The sequence below is a fragment of the Cervus elaphus genome, chromosome 24 (genome assembly GCF_910594005.1).
Source record: "Cervus elaphus chromosome 24, mCerEla1.1, whole genome shotgun sequence".
Classification (NCBI taxonomy): domain Eukaryota; kingdom Metazoa; phylum Chordata; class Mammalia; order Artiodactyla; family Cervidae; genus Cervus; species Cervus elaphus.
Genome location: NC_057838.1, coordinates 61246550 through 61263551, shown reverse-complemented (window position 1 = coordinate 61263551; position 17002 = coordinate 61246550). Strand labels below are relative to the sequence as shown.

The window sequence follows — 17002 nt, the reverse complement described above, 5'->3', positions numbered from 1 at the left end:
ATTAAAAGACGCTTGCTCCTTGGAAGAAAAGCCATGACTAACCTAGACAGCATATTAGAAAGCAGAAACATGACTTTGCTGACAAAGGGCCGTCTAGTCAAAGCTTTGGTTTTTCCAGTATATGGATATGAGAGTTGGACCATAAAGAAGGCTGAGCACTGAAAAATTGATGCTTTTGAACTGTGTTGGAGAAGATTCTTGAGAGTCCTTTGGACTGCAAGGAGATCACACCAGTCAAAACTAAAGGAAATCAGTCCTGAATGTTCATTGGAAGGACTGATGCTGAAGCTGAAGCTCCAGTACTTTGGCCACCTGATGCAAAGAACTGACTCATTGGAAAAGACCCTGATGCTGGGAAAGATTGAAGGCAGGAGGAGAAGGGGATGACAGAGGATAAGATGATTGGATGACGTCACCGACTTGATGGACATAAATTTGAGCAGGCTCCGGAAGTTGGTGATGGGCAGGGAAGCCTGGCGTGCTGCAGTCCATGGGGTTGCAGTTGGACACAACTTAGTGACTGAACTGAACTGGCAGCACATAATGTGCTAAATATTTGTTTCTGTATGGTAATGCACACTGAAAGTGGGGTTTCTGACTATTCTTTCTTCATAAGCCTTTAGTGATCTTTTTAGTTTCTGCACAGTTAGAGGGCTCTTATCCTCCCAACTTGAGTCACCTCTTGACCTGCCAGATTCTGGTACTTGTGTTAGGTTTCTACCCTACTGTGTTTGGCAGCAGATAGTAATATAGTATTGGTGTTCTAACAGAGATCACCACATCTTGTTTGTCGTACTCCAAGAAGTAGTGAAAGGAAGAGCTTGGAAAGTGCAAAGTAGGTTGTCAAGGGCCTTACATTTAGTCTTTAAAAACACGAGGGAACCACAGGAATGACACTATAGGGAAACTCTTCTTATAATAAAATATAGACTTGACTAGAGGGGAGAAACTGCAGAGTAAAAAGTTTGTTAGAATCTGGAGCAGAAATTGAGATGTGAGGAGATAATGGCCTCCACTAGGGGCTGGGAGCAAGTATGTAATGAAAAAGTTAGGCTTGAAAGAAGACTCTCTAAGGTTTGGTAACACTGGATATTGGACAGAGGGACGAGAGAGCAGACTTACAGGCCACTCAGAGATTAGAAGAACGGTAGTACCTTGAACAGAAAGTAAACATCTGGAAAAGAGAGGCATTGGGAAGGGAGAGGTGAAGATGCTTGTTGAGTGTGAAGTTGACAGAAGGATCTTTAGGTTACTGATAGAGATTCAGTACTGGTACCTGGCAGAATATAAACGTGGTTTTTTTCATTGTTACTTTTTGTATCTTTTGTTCCACTATTTAACTAGTTTTCACCTTTTTTTTTTTTTAAAGTCTTAGTCTTTGGCGCAGAATAATACCTCCCTCTGCCTATCACCAATAATCTCCAAAAGCATCTACATCAGTTAGGATTAGATTTGGTGAGTGACAAAACTCACCAAAAAACTCACTCACAAAACTAAATTAACCATGGCTTAAATTGAGATGATTTATTTCTCTTTAACATAAGGAAGTCTGAGCCATCTAGGTGTTCTTAGGGTGGTATGATTGTCAGGGACTCAGGCTCTTTTCGTTGTGTAACCCTATCATCCTCAACTTGTGGCTGCGACCTGATTGTCCAAGGTGGCGCCTTGGGTGTTGGCCATCACTTTGACTTGCCGGCCAGTGGTAAAGACGAAAGGATGAAAATGGACATGGTTCCTCCTTTAAGAATGAATGCTTCCTGAACTCTGCAAGTACTATTTCTGCTTATGTCCAATTTATTCAAATTTAGTTACAGCTTCACTTAACTACAGGGGCGTTGGGAAAATTCTTATTCCAGGCAGCCGTGTACCCAGTTAAAAATCAAGGATTTGCTTCCAAGAAAAAGGAAGCAAATAGTCATTGGGAGACTACTCCGAGTCTCGTAATTTTCCAGGCTAAGAACCAGATTCCAAATTCTTTTAGGTCATGTATGAAACCTATTTTTTCAGACTTTATCCTAATAATTTAAAAATTATGAATAATGAAATGCTAATAATAAAATAATTATCCAAATAATAAAATTATCCTAATAATAAAAATACTAAACAATAATAAAATATATGAATAAATATTAAAATGTACACTTCTGTTTTTGTATTTTTTAAAATGTCACATAGACTGAGGGCTAGTAGCTAAATAGACACTGTGGTATAGACAGTGTTGATATTAGTGTCTAAATTGTAGCTAAATCGACACTAAATAGTAGCTAAATAGACACTGTGGCATAGGGTCACAAAGAGCTGGGCATGACTGAAGGGACTTAGCACAGCGCGCTGCTGCGTAGGATGAGTTAGCAAGTGCTCGCTCTACTTCTGTGTTCCGGAGGAGACTGGAGAAAAGTAGTGTAGTCACCTTAAATGTTTGGTAGGCTTCATTAGTGAACTCATCAGGGCCTGGTGCATTCAGTTTGGGAGATTATTAAAGATTATAATTTCTTTAGTAGATATAGGCCTATCCAGATTGTCTAATATTAGTGTCTAATATTTGAATTCAGAAGCTAGAGAAGTTAGAGCATGATAAAGACCATATTGTAACTAGGCAGCTTTGGGTATAGCCTTTCTATATGAGTTGTTCTATGACTTATTATTTGTAAACTGTACGATTTTATAGAGGGCAGAAATAGAATGCTCCCTCCCTGAAGGGGCTAGCATTTCTGCCAGGCTCATGTTATCCAAAAAAAAAAATATATATATATCTATATATCTCTTGATCTTACTTATTGCTGGCTTTCTCACTTAAGTGTGGTTTATCATTTTCTTCTCTCTGGATCACATCCAGCTTTGTCCATTGTATGTGCTGCTCACAGTGCATTTTATATGCGGTGAACTGTGTCACACAGTTGACCTCTTAGCATAAACTTTCTCACTCCCTTTGTCTCTCTTCACTTCTGGCAATAGTAAAAAACACTTTCCAGTGTGTGTTTCTCCTGATAAGAATTTCAGGTCAAGGTATGTGTTCCTTATTTGTTTAAAACGGTACTTGTTTGTTGTTCTCGTGCTTTGAAAAATAATCATGAAAAAATAATCTTCATGAGAGCATTGCTAGATTTTGTTCACTACTAAACCCCCCATATTTCATCTGCTGTGAGGAAATAGCTGCTCTTGAATACTGAAAACATAGCCCGTTCTGGCTACAGATTTTGGGGGATGAGGAGGCAGTAGGGAAAAGGTTAAAGGCATTTTTAAATCTGTAAAATTCTAAAAGTCTTCCTGCAAGAAAAAATAATCTCAGTATACTGAACTGAAATATTTTGGAAAGGAGCCAACTGTGTTGTAATGTTGACTACCTTCCTAAACTTCAAACTAGTGTGCATTGCCTTTTTACAGGACAAAACACAAAGTCGGAACTATCCTAAAAAATCTAGACATGCCTGCTATTCTGTGTGCTGGAAACTTCAGGATGCTTCCTGACACTGCTCAAACCTCTCCCCTTTTTAATATATTTTTCCCCCAGTTTTTCTTAAAAAGAGAAATTTTTATTTATATGATCACTTATCTTGGTTATTCTGGTGATCGTCAAACAAATAAAAGGGATAACCTTTTAGTATTCTAGATGGTGTATCCTTAGGTCTTGAGAATATTTCAAGGCATCCAAAGGTTAAGTGTGTGTTAGAGTTCTAGCGCATACAGGTTTGAGCAGGAGGGTTTCTTGATGGCCGGAGGCTGTGCCTTTGTAGCACTTGATAGTACCTCTAGCTGGGATAGTGTTAGAGACTTCCCGGCTTTGTCTCCTCCCAGGCTCCTGGATTTCTGCCCTGTGCAGAGATCATTCCTTTATCCTCTAGACATATCTGCTGCGGTAGCAGCCATGACATTACAGCTCAGCAGATGTTGCTTCCTCAGTATGGACCAATTTAACGTGGGCACGTCTTCCATGTAGAAAGCCATCCCTTATTTTTATTAGGGGCTGAAGTTTGATAATTCCGTGTTATTTGCATGTGAGAAGGAGTAGATCTAAAAGAGTGAAGGATCCTGTCCCAATAAACCTTCTCTGACTTGAAGCTTGCATTGTTGGTCTTGTTGCTTCTGTCAGTATGGCACTGGGTCTGTGGCTTTTTGACTAAGAAATAAAGAATGGTGGGTAGTTGCTTCCCTGCATTTGAACAGTGTGTGTTCAGAAATCTGGCAGCTGTGTATTTTATTCATCTTTTCAAGGTCCTGTTTCTGCAGAAAGTATGTCATCTGGGTTCTCTGAAATGTCTGAGCCCACGACGTTGAAGCCAGAGAGGCTAATAGAGACTGCTTTCGAGAGAGCTAAGGTTCTTGGGTGGGAGGTTGGAGATAAAGAGCCAGGAGAAATAATCTCTTTTCATTGGTGAGGCTGGAAGAATAGCTGCTGCTGATTCTTTGGGGGACGCCAGGGGAACATAGTATGGCTTTTGTGGTGGGCTCAGCTGTGTGGCCTGTGCAGTGTCTTAGGACTTGTGGGCCTTATCTACTCTCTTGGCTGTTCCTGCTACCTCCAGTTGTCAGCTCTGAAAGAAAAAGAAATGAGAGAAGTGGTTTGAATGTTATTCAGCAAACAAAACAAAATAAGCTTTATATTTTCCACAGTGACTTTAGAAACTTCCTTTTTCTTCCCCTACAGTGACTCCGTTTAGAGACCTAGACAATGATGCTTGAATATATGTTGAATTTAGGGTCCACTTTTCCCAGAAGAAAAGAGCCAGGGAAACTAGAACAGTAGTTATCTCGGAATATGAAAGAATAAAATGGAGGTTATGGAAGCCTGAATTCTGAAAGGAATTCTGAGCCATCAGTAAGCTATGTTCAAACCTGATATCCTCTTCTACAAAGATCTAGGTCATATCTTTATTTGGAAATTAATAATTGATTAATCAGGGAAATCTTAATTGAGGTCCTTATAAATATTGACTGAAACATTGTTCTAAACCATGCAAAATTATAGCAAACTGAAAGTTTCAAAAATGATTTGCATCTTAGTGGTTTGTAGTTGTTTTTATTCTCAGTACTTTTAGCTGGAGCTTGTAAATCGTTTCTTTGTGGTGAAAGAATTTGCTGAGTGCTGCATCTGCCTGGCAGTAATAAGCCTCATCTTCTAACAAGGAAAGAAAAGACTTTTGGCTGTTTTGATCATTTAATTTATTTGATTTTTTCATTTATTTGTTTGTTTATACTTTGCCTCTTTGTTTTTGCCTCAGATGACTCAGAATGGGAGAGTCTCATATATTCCCTGGTAGACAAGTTGATTTCTTCCTAAGTCTTCCTGGAGCTAAATTTATGACATCATCTCCAAAACTGCAGATCACTGATTTTCTTTGACAATGACAGAGGCATTCTCTGGAGGGACTGAGATCTCACTTTAAAATCCACAGAAGAATGGCAGGGAGTGGTGGCGGAGTGGGCGGTTTGTATTCACAGCACCAGATGCCTGTGTTGGGGCCTGTGTTCTGTTCCTGGAGCAGAGTTTGTATTGAGACTTTACTTCCACTGAGGCTGAGCCTGGTTGAGGGGCTCAGTGAAACACAGTCTAGCTATATGGCTTCAGAGAACACAAATAAGGTGGTGGGTTTTTTTTTTAATTTTTTTTTCATTTATTTTTATTAGTTGGAAGCTAACTACTTTATAGTATTGTAGTGGTTTTTGCCATACATTGACATGAATCAGCCATGGATTTACATGTGTTCCCCATCCTGAACCCCCCTCCCACCTCCCTCCCCATCCCATCCTTCTGGGTCATCCCAGTGCACCAGCCCTGAGCACTTATCTCATGCATCCATCCTGGACTGGCGATCTGTTTCACACTTGATAATATACATGTTTCAATGCTATTCTCTCAGATCATCCCACCCTCGCCTTCTCCCATAGAGTCCAAAAGTCTATTCTGTACATCTGTTCCTCTTTTTCTGTCTTGCATATAGGGTTATCATTACCATCTTTCTAAATTCCATATATATGTGTTAGTATACTGTATTGGTGTTTATCTTTCTGGCTTATTTCACTCTGTATAATGGGCTGCAGTCTCATCCATCTCATTAGAACTGATTCAAATGTATTCTTTTTAATGGCTGAGTAATATTCCATTGTGTATATGTACCATAGCTTTTTTGTCCGTTCATCTGCTGATGGGCATCTAGGTTGCTTCCATGTCCTGGCTATTGTAAACAGTGCTGCGATGAACATTGGGGTACATGTGTCTCTTTCAGTTCTGGTTTCCTCGGTGTGTATGCCCAGCAGTGGGATTGCTGGGTCATATGGCACTTCTGTTTCCAGTTTTTTAAGGAATCTCCACACTGTTTTCCATAGTGGCTGTACTAGTTTGCATTCCCACCAACAGTGTAAGAGGGTTCCCTTTTCTCCACACCTTCTCCAGCATCTATTGCTTGTACACTTTTGGATAGCAGCCATCCTGACTGGCGTGTAATGGTACCTCATTGTGGTTTTGATTTGCATTTCTCTGATAATGAGTGATGTTGAGCATCTTTTCATGTGTTTGTTAGCCATCTGTAAGTCTTCTTTGGAGAAATGTCTGTTTAATTCTTTGGCCCATTGTTTGATTGGGTCATTTATTTTTCTGGAATTGAGCTTCAGGAGTTGCTTGTATATTTTTGAGATTAATCCTTTGTCTGTTGCTTTGTTTGCTATTATTTTCTCCCAATCTGAGGGCTGTCTTTTCACCTTACTTACAGTTTCCTTTGTAGTGCAAAAGCTTTTAAGTTTAATTAGGTTCCATTTGTTTAGTTTTGCTTTTATTTCCAATATTCTGGGAGGTGGGTCATAGAGGATCTTGCTGTGATTTATGTCAGAGAGTGTTTTGCCTATGTTCTCCTCTAGGAGTTTTATAGTTTCTGGTCTTACATTTAGATCTTTAATCCATTTTGAGTTTATTTTTGTGTATGGTGTTAGAAAGTGTTCTAGTTTCATTCTTTTACAAGTGGTTGACCAGTTTTCCCAGCACCACTTGTTAAAGAGGTTGTCTTTTTTCCATTGTATATTCTTGCCTCCTTTGTTGAAGATAAGGTGTCCATAGGTTTGTGAATTTATCTCTGGGCTTTCTATTCTGTTCCATTGATCTATATTTCTGTCTTTGTGCCAGTACCATACTGTCTTGATGACTGTGGCTTTGTAGTAGAGTCTGAAGTTAGACAGGTTGATTCCTCCAGTCCCATTCTTCTTTCTCAAGATTACTTTGGCTATTTGAGGTTTTTTGTATTTCCATACAGATTGTGAAATTATTTGTTCTAGTTCTGTGAAGAATATCGTTGGTAGCTTGATAGGGATTGCATTGAATCTATAGATTGCTTTGGGTAGTATACTCATTTTCACAATATTGATTCTTCCAGTCCATGAACATGATATGTTTCTCCATCTGTTTGTGTCCTCTTTGATTTCTTTCATCAGTGTTTTATAGTTTTCTATATATATATGTCTTTTGTTTCTTTAGGTAGATATACTCCTAAGTATTGTTTCCTTAATTTCTCTTTCTGTTTTCTCATTGTTAGTGTATAGGAATGCAAGGGATTTCTGTGTGTTAATTTTATATCCTGCAACTTTACTATATTCATTGATTAGCTCTAGTAATTTTCTGGTAGAGTCTTCAGGGTTTTCTATGTAGAGGATCATGTCATCTGCAAACAGTGAGAGTTTTACTTCTTTTCCTATCTGGATTCCTTTTATTTCTTTTTCTGCTCTGATTGCTGTGGCCAAAAGTTCCAAAACTATGTTGAATAGTAGTGGTGAGAGTGGGCACCCTTGTCTTGTTCCTGACTTTAAGGGAAATGCTTTCAATTTTTCACCATTGAAGATAATGTTTGCTGTGGGTTTGTCATATATAGCTTTTATTATGTTGAGGTATGTTCCTTCTATTCCTGCTTTTCTGGAAAGTTTTTTATTATAAATGGATGTTGAATTTTGTCAAAGGCTTTTTCTGCATCTATTGAGATAATCATATGGTTTTTATCTTTCAATTTGTTAATGTGATGTATTACATTGATTTGCGGATATTAAAGAATCCTGGGATGAAGCCCACTTGGTCATGATGTATGATCTTTTTAATATGTTGTTGGATTCTGTTGGCTAGAAACAAATAAGGTTTTAGTTTTAGCATGATACAAATTGTTTCCTTTTGGGAAATGACAGGTAAATTGGTCAGGTAGTAAAATAGTGTTATTAAGGAACATTTTAGAAAACATGTTTGTTGTGCTTTCATCTGGACAAGAAAGGATATCAAGATAAGTTGCTGCCCAGAGGGCATTGGCTCCTTGTTCCTCAGTCTTATTTGGACCCTCAAGTTTGATTCTGTTTCTAGTGGAGTTCCCTTCAGAACCTCACCTCGTGCTTGCTCAGGGGGCAAGTCGGCTCCTGTCAGGTGGAAGGCCATTCTAAGCAGAGGGTACCCGGGAGTCAGTAGACCAAGCTAAGGTTGTCACAAAGCATTCTGTGTAGTTTCATCAGGATTCTTGGCCTCTCCTTCCTTCCTGTCCTTTCCTCTTTCTGTCTCATTTTGGTTTTGGCCTTTGAGAGTACTTAGTTTTACGAGATATTTGAGCTGTTACATATCCTTGTACCAGAAAGAATGAGTCTAACTGCTTTGCAAAAGATTTCTGCAAAAAGCTTCCCTTTTATACTGAGGTGAATGACGTATGATCAGCCCTCCACATGCACAGGTCTGCATCCGTAGACACAGAGGGCCAGCTCTACTACACCATTTGTGCCAGACTGCAGCATCCTTGGATTGTGGTATCCATGGGGTCCCAGAACCAGTCTCCGATGGTTATCAAGAGACGACTGTACATCTGTGTTAATTAAGCCTGTTATTTTGTTCCTCCTGATTTATTCTTTCTGCAGGTCCATTTGATTGTTGTCATTGAAATTCCTTGTAGTGTACCAGTTAGCAGCTATCTTTGTCTTAGACACAGAGCCTAAAGTAATCGTAGGTGCTTTAAGCACATTAAGAATACCTTGAGCAGGCCAGTTTGGAGGACCGGCAACACTAGCAGGATCTTTGTGACAGTTTCTCTAAAAATTCCTATGGTGCCATTGCCTGTGAATTTCTTTAGACGCTAGCTTATGCACTTTTTCATCAGAAGCCATCTCGGTGGTGTGGCAAGTGTTAAGAGTTAGCTGACACTCTGGAAGTTTAAAAACAAAGAAAAGCAAGATGAAGAGAAAACCTGCTGTTTGGTCCCATGTATATTGCTAACTAGCTCTATAACCCGGAACAGGATGCTCTGTGTCTCAGTCATACTTTCCCATGTGGAAATAGATTTTATATATCCCCTGTTTGCAAGGATCAATCAAGATGACATTTGTGAAGAATGCCTTTGTAAACTATAATTGCTTTGTGAATAAAGATTACTATCTCTGATAGTACGAGTTTTCAGCCACCAGTAACCTGATTCTCCCATCGTGTACTTGGAAGAAGCACAAATCTACAAAAAGGGCTTGCTGATTTTTCAGTGTAAGTTGTATTCACAAGGCTCACATACTTTCCCCCTGCCTTTGATCCTGCCTGTCTCTCTCCCTTCTTCAATGGGGATGACCTGTTATGTCACACAGCAGCCGTATTCTCAGTACAAAGTAGAACTGTGACTGTGCTTGTGGGAGACCTTCAACAAAGACACAGAGCTGCTGCCAGAAATGTTCTTTCGTTTCCATTTTCTCCTGAACCTCCTAGTACCTTAAGAATCCTTGGGCTTGGTTATAAACCAGCTAAAACTTAAGGTAGAGTCTCAATTCTCTGACCCAAGTTCTTTTCACAGGTCACAAAATGGAGTTATCAAGTCTCCAAAAGCAGCAGATGAAAAGGGAAATAGAAATGTGAATGTTGAATTTAGCAGCCCTCAGGCACAGATTATGGTACTCTCTAGTGTCCCTGAGGTGGAGAGCAAGGACTCGGTTTGCTGTTCAGAAGTTTGATTCTCTCTCAGTCCTTGGAGCTTCACATTAAGATATACTGAGGAACACATCTGTGTGACTTTGTCAAGTGAGGGCTTTCGTCGTAGGAGGATTCAAGCAGGTTTTAATCTAATTTAATCTCTAACGACTGAGAAAGGGGGTGGATGTCTTTGGTTTTACTTTCAAATATATGGTGATACATCTTTAGGAGCCAGATGTGGTTAATCAGACTTGCAGTCTTCATGGGGTTGCTTCAGGGGCCTTAATAAACAACCCACTAATTCAAATGATTAATAAAATTTCTAGTGTGTGAATGAAGATGGTACGTATTAGACAATGAAATGTGGACAACCAAACAGTGATGAAATCATCCTACCCAACTCCCCACAGATCTTGACTGGAGACACTGGCAGATCTTGACTCTATGAAACCCGAAGAAAAGACCTGACAGGCATGGCGGGAGTGCAGCATGTGTCACACCTGTGCTTGGTATATCAGAGCCGCTGATGTATGATAGCAACTGGGGAATCAGATCATAAGTCAGCCATTCGAGTTTTTTCCGTGTCTGTTTATTCTTATTCAAACAGTTGGCTGTTTTTCAACAGTGATGGCTTTCACAACCATTTTGTATTCCTTAGCAGTGGTCTCTGATAGCCTTATAGCTAGCCATGTGCAGGTGGAAAAGAAAGGGCCATCTTAGTTGTAGATAGAGGACCCTGAGAAACAAGAGATGGTGCATGGGGAATTCCCTGGTGGTCCAGTGGTTAGAACTCTGTGCTTCCATTGCAGTGGGCACAGGTTTAATCCCTGGCCAGGGAACTAGGATCCTATAAGCTCTGCAGTGCAGCCAAAACAAAACTATACATGACCTTTGTAACTTGAGTTGAAGGTGATCTCCAATTGATCCCCTATGAGTACTCCTAGCAGGGGGAGTTCCCTACCCTTGACAGAAAGTCCTCAGAGGCTCCTGGAACATCCATCCGTATTTGTTATCTGAGAAGTAGAATGTGCTCCTTGCCTTAGGAATTCCTGAATCTACTGATGCCTCCAAGTAGTGAAATCAGAGTTTGCAACTGACTGCATGCACAGTAGTGCCTTGTTCTGCTGGCACGTTCACTGTTCAAATAGCATCCCACATGTTTTATGGACGGGTGTGTAGATGTGCCTATGACAGCAGAACCTTCCTCCAGAGCTACTGTGTGCTGAACACTCCGGTCTTCCAGGCATAGTTGGATGCATTCAAGTCTTTTTTTTCATTCCATAAATGCTTATTAAGTTCCTTTTCTGTACTAAGTAGTGGGCTGACTACTGATAACAAAAGACCAGCAAGATTTAGCCTGGTTGATCAGATATGGTCTAGCAATTGAAAACTAACACTAAAGGCTGTCATAAAAATATAGGTTCTGATAGGCAGTGACCCTGCCCTTATGAAAGCTTAGTCTTTCAATAGATTGAAATGGGGTGTGAAATATTAACCCTTGACAAACAAGTGAGAAATACACTTATTAAGCCTAACTATATCCCATGCTAAGCACTTGACATGAATTAATTCATCTTCATAACCACCTTATAAAGTATACATACTGTTATTCCTACTTTACAAATAGAGGAAACTGAAGCTCAGAGAAGTTAAGGACCTTTGCTGAAGGTCATGAAGTGGAGGCAGGATACAAATTTAGGGAACTTGACCAAGAGTCCATACTCTTAAATGGCTTAAATGACATACTGCCTCTGAATGGAAGGATACCATCTTGACAACCTCCCATATGATAGGGCTTGGCAGAGTGATAATCCCCTGACCCTCCCTGTCTGCGCAGCTGTCTCTCTTTCCTAGATTGGCTCCTCCTAGATAGGGCAGCTTACCTAACCCTCAGAGTGAGCAGGAGTTGCCAAGTGCAGCCTGTAGCCACTTATCTACAGCCCTAGAAGTTAATCTGACTCTGCCTTTGACGAGCTAGGTAACCTTGCCTCTCTGAGCATGTTTCCTCATCTGTGAAGTGGAGAGAATGATCATGGGATCATTTAGAGGTTAAAGAATATAACAACACACTTAATCTTTGGCTCTGTGTAAGCACTTCAAGTTGGTTAGCAAATTTTTGTTATCATCATCCTTTGGTCTTGAGAGCAAACCATGAAACAGTTTCTGAGACCAGATTCTAAGACCTAGGTAGGTGGGCAGGTTTGTTTTTTGTTTTGTTTTGGGTTTTTTTTGTTTTGACAAGACAATAATTTTATTCTGTGTATTTCTCTTGACTCTTTTGGTGTGAAAAGCAGAGAGGTAAAGCATTATTTGACAGATGTATGGATTCAAGCAAGAAACTGAGGTCCAATTGCAAAGAAATGCCTTGTATAACTCAGAGCCCTGTCTGAGGAGACACAGAGGACCCTAGAGGGCGGAGAATGAACACAGCGCAGGGGCTAGTTCCAGAGTCGCATCCTCGGTTAGTTCACTTGCAAGTGTGGGTGAGGGTCCCTTGTCATTAGGCAGAGATTTTTTTTTTTCCCTCTGCTCTAACACCTATCAGCTGTCTAGTGTTTATTATTAAGCAAAATTTATTTCATTCGTCTTGGTGTGAAAGAATTCGTGTATTGTCCAAAATGCAGAGGCAAAGGAGCTCTGTAACTACAGGCTTGTTGAACCCCTTTTCCCCACCTGTTCCTGTGCCAGACTTTCCCAAAGTGCTCACTTGCCAGCGGTTGCTCCTCACTTCTCACGGCCAGCTCACTCCGAAGGGTCCAAGCCGCAGTGACGCTGCCGCCGCCGCCGCCGCCACCACCACCACCAGCCACTCAGTTTCCTGCTCTAAGGATGTGACCTGCTGTGAAGCTTTCACAGTCCTCTTTCCTTCCTGTCTTCAGTGTTGTATCTCTTTATTTTGGTGCTTTTGCCACGCAGCAGTATTACAAAAAAAAGAAAAGTTTTCAGGCACCAAAGTGAAGAACCCTTACTACCTTACCACAGGGATTTGAGCTAGCCATGGCAAAGAAGGAAATTATGAGGGCTCCTGTGCCTCTGTGCTGAGAAGGCATAGCCAGGTGGGGGACTTGCTGGGATTGTATGACCTGGAGGAATAGACCGGGCCTAACCTGCCCAAAGACAGCGCCCCCAACCCACCGGAGCCAAGGCCGAAGACCGATCTCGCCTTTTCCCACTCCCTTTCCCTAAGCTTAAGCTTGCTCTGCCAGCAGATACTGCCCTAAGACTGTGGCTTTTAACAGCCATTTACTTCTGTCCATGAATAATAAGCTCACTCTTCGTAAAATGTTTCAGCTTGAGGGACTGGAAAGGCTCTCTGTGCCTTCCTGTCTCTTCATTTCTCCAAGGGTTAATGTTGATGGCTCTGTCTTTGTCTTCACAGGGAACTCTAATGATCCATGACAAAGAGGTCACGCTCGAGTATGTACCAAGCCTGGACTTTTGGTACTGCAAATGGGTGAGTGTCCAGAATTCCTCTCTTTAGAAGTAAGGATCCAGTGTCACAGTTCCTCCACGTTTCCTGGAATGCTGCGTGGTGTATTATACATTGCCAAGGGCAAAGTTCTTCTTTCTTGGTTCACTTCAAATGAACTGGAGGTCAGGGCAAGGTCATCCCAGCTACTGCCTGTGGCCATAGAGGATTCAAGACCTGTAGATGGAGACCTTTTCCCAGGGACATATGCCATGTTTTTGTTGATTTTGAATTGAAAGAAAGACAGTCCCTTGATTTAAAGCCTACCCCCAGTTACCTTTTCCTGAGAGTAGTTAAAGAGGATTTATTAATATTTCAAAAAATCTATATACAGAGGCTGGATCTATGAGAGGTATACATTTTTTTCAGATATTCAGGGGGTTTCCAAGGATATAGAACTTCAGGTAACGTAGTATTTGTCCTCTGTTTAACTTCATATTTTTCTTGAATGGTATATTTAAAGATTTTAGGCTATACTCTTTTTAGATGTCCAGTTTGACTGCAAATGAGTGTGAACATACATTTTATCATTTTTCATCACACTATTTAGTTTCAAAAGTAAGTTTGAAAAGTCTGTAAAGTCTCTGAACCAAGATTCACTAAAAGTATTGTAGAGCTTGATAAAATTAAATAATGGCTTTAGCTTGACATTTTGAAATACAACATGAATAGATATAGTTGTCATTAACCGAAGCATTCATAGTTCATGGATATACACCATAAGCTGTCAATTTAGAAAGATATTTAATTATTTTTTAAATGGTGATGAACTAAACATAACATTAAAGTTTGCTGTTTTAACCACTTTAAAGCATGTAATTCAGTAGCCTTCAGTACTTTCACAGTGAAGTGCAATCACCAACACTAATTTCTAGAACTTTTTCTTCACCCTGAAGGAAACCCCGTATCTTTTAAACAGTCATTCCCCATTCCCCTTTCATTCAATTTCTGGAAATCACTGTTCTGTTTGTATCTCTGTGAATGTGCCTATTTTGAACATTTCACGTAAGTAGAACCATGTATTATTTCACCTTTTGTCTGCCTTCTTTCACTTACATTGTTTTCAGGGTTCATCTATATTGTAATGTGTATCAGTATTTCATTTATTTTTATGGCTGAATAATAAATGGATATGCCACGTTTTGTTTATTCATCAGGCAATGGACATTTGCATTTTTCCATTTCTTGGCTATTGACAATAAGAATACCATGAACATTCAGGTACAAGTTTTTGTTTGAAAACCTGTTTTCACTTCTTTTGGGTTTATGCCCAAGAGTAGAATTGTTGGGTCATATAGTACTTTCATGTTTTAACTCTTTGAGGAGCTACTAAACTCTTTTCCACAGAAAGCAGCTGCACAGTTTACATTCCCATCAACAGTGTCTTAAGGGTTCCAGTTTTTCCACATCCTTGCCAACATTTGTTATTTTCTTGCCCCCCAACACCCTCCCCCCCACCTTTTTTTTTTTTGGTAGTAGCCATCAAACTATTAACAACCACCAATTCTCCAAGCCAGGCTTCAGCAATATGTGAACTGTGAACTTCCAGATGTTCAAGCTGGTTTTAGAAAAGGCAGAGGAACCAGAGATCAGATTGCCAACATTCGCTGGATCATTGAAAAAGCAAGAGAGTTCCAGAAAAACGTATATTTCTGCTTTATTGACTATGCCAAAGCCTTTGACTGTGTGGATCACAATAAACTGTGGAAAATTATGAAAGAGATGGGCATACCAGACCATCTGACCTGCCTCTTGAGAAACCTGTATGCAGGTCAGGAAGTAACAGTTAGAACTGGACATGGAACAGCAGACTGGTTCCAAATAGGAAAAGGAGTACATCAAGGCTATTTATTGTCACCCTGCTTATTTCACTTATATGCAGAGTACATCATGAGAAATGCTGGACTGGAAGAAGCACAAGCTGGAATCAAGATTGCCAGGAGAAATATCAGTAATCTCAGATATGCAGATGACACCACCCTTATGGCAGAAAGCGAAGAGGAACTAAAAAGCCTCTTGATGAAACTGAAAGAGGAGAGTGAAAAAATTGGCTTAAAGCTCAACATTCAGAAAACTAAGATCATGGCATCTGGTCCCATCACTTCATGGGAAGTAGACGGAGAAACAGTGGAAACAGTGTCAGACTTTATTTTTTGGGGCTCCAAAATCACTGCAGATGGTGATTGCAGCCATGAAATTAAAAGATGGTTACTCCTTGGAAGGAAAGTTATGACCAACCTAGATAGCATATTAAAAAGCAGAGACATTACTTTGCCAACAAAAGTCCGTCTGGTCAAGGCTGTGGTTTTTCCAGTGGTCATGTATGGATGTGAGAGTTGGACTGTGAAGAAAGCTGAGTGCCGAAGAATTGATGCTTTTGAACTGTGATGTTGGAGAAGACTCTTGAGAGTCCCTTGGACTGCAAGGAGATCCAACCAGTCCATCCTAAAGCAGATCAGTCCTGAGTATTCATTGGAAGGACTGATGCTGAAGCTGAAACTCCAGTATTCTGACCACCTCATGCGAAGGGTTGACTCATTGGAAAAGACCCTGATGCTGGGAGGGATTGGGGGCAGGAGGAGAAGGGGACGACAGAGGATGAGATGGCTGGATGGCATCACCGACTCGATGGACGTGTGTTTGAGTAAACTCCGGGAGTTTGTGATGGACAGGGAGGCCTGGCGTGCTGCGATTCATGGGGTCGCCTGGCATGCTGCGATTCATGGGGTCGCAAAGAGTCAGACACGACTGAGTGACTGAACTGAACTGAACTGAGTGGGTGTGAAATAGTATTTCATCTTCATGATCGTGATGCTGATTTGCAGTTCCCTAATGACTAGTGGTATTAGAGAAGACTCTTGAGAGTCCCTTGGACTGCAAGGAGATCCAACCAGTCCATCCTAAAGGAGATCAGTCCTGGGTGTTCATTGATTTTCCCCCATCTCTTTCCATTATTAGCTATAATGCACATGTATTGTTTATTTTATAATTAGAGCTGGAGGGCGCTAGCATTAAAGAGAAGTTTTTGAACTCTGTTTTCTGTTAACCAGCAAAAAAAAAAAAAAAGATGTTGGTATCTGATGTCAGAATTATACAACTGTTGCCGAGGATGTTGCTTGAAAGAGCAGAATGGCTTGGTTAGATTGTCCCCTAAAATATCAGGCCACTCCTTTAGCTATTTCAGGGGTATTTTGTAATTTCTGTGCTTGTCTGGAAGGGTTGAACTGCCAGTCCTGCATATGGGATCTTTGGCCTGGTGTGAAATGCACTGACTTCTAAAAAAAATTCATAGCAGTAGTAGTCATAATAGCCAAAAAGTGAAACAGCCTTAATGCCCATCAACTGATGAATGGATAAACTAAATGTAGTATAACCATACAGTGGAATGCTATTTGGCAATAAAAAGGAATGAAGTACTGATCAGTGCTGCAGCATGAATGAACTTAAAAATAGTATGCCAGACACAAAAGGTCAGTTCTATGGGAATGAAGGTAAAAATGGAAGATGACTGCACTAGGTTTTTCTTTGGGGGATGAAGAAAATGTTCTTAAGTTAAATTTTGGTGATGATCTTATTATAGATATACTAGAAATCCTTGAATTGAACACTTAACACTGATCAATTTTATGGTGTCTAAA

General features: G+C 40.4%; 1 protein-coding gene and 1 non-coding gene across 8 annotated transcripts in view; both read left to right on the top strand.

The window, feature by feature from the left end:
* RBM6 (RNA binding motif protein 6) overlaps positions 1-17002 on the top strand; it is an 85715-nt gene that overhangs the window by 55626 nt on the left and 13087 nt on the right. For 6 of the 7 annotated variants that reach the window (XM_043885401.1, XM_043885404.1, XM_043885402.1 and 3 more), the window contains one exon: positions 13275-13349. In XM_043885401.1, the coding sequence (XP_043741336.1) occupies positions 13275-13349 (75 nt within the window). Of the gene's footprint in view, positions 1-12189; positions 12357-13274; positions 13350-17002 lie in introns of all 7 variants that reach the window. The other variant, XM_043885406.1, reaches the window with a different exon arrangement.
* On the top strand, positions 10662-10734 carry TRNAG-UCC. Its single transcript has one exon. It is a non-coding gene; the product is annotated as a tRNA-Gly (tRNA).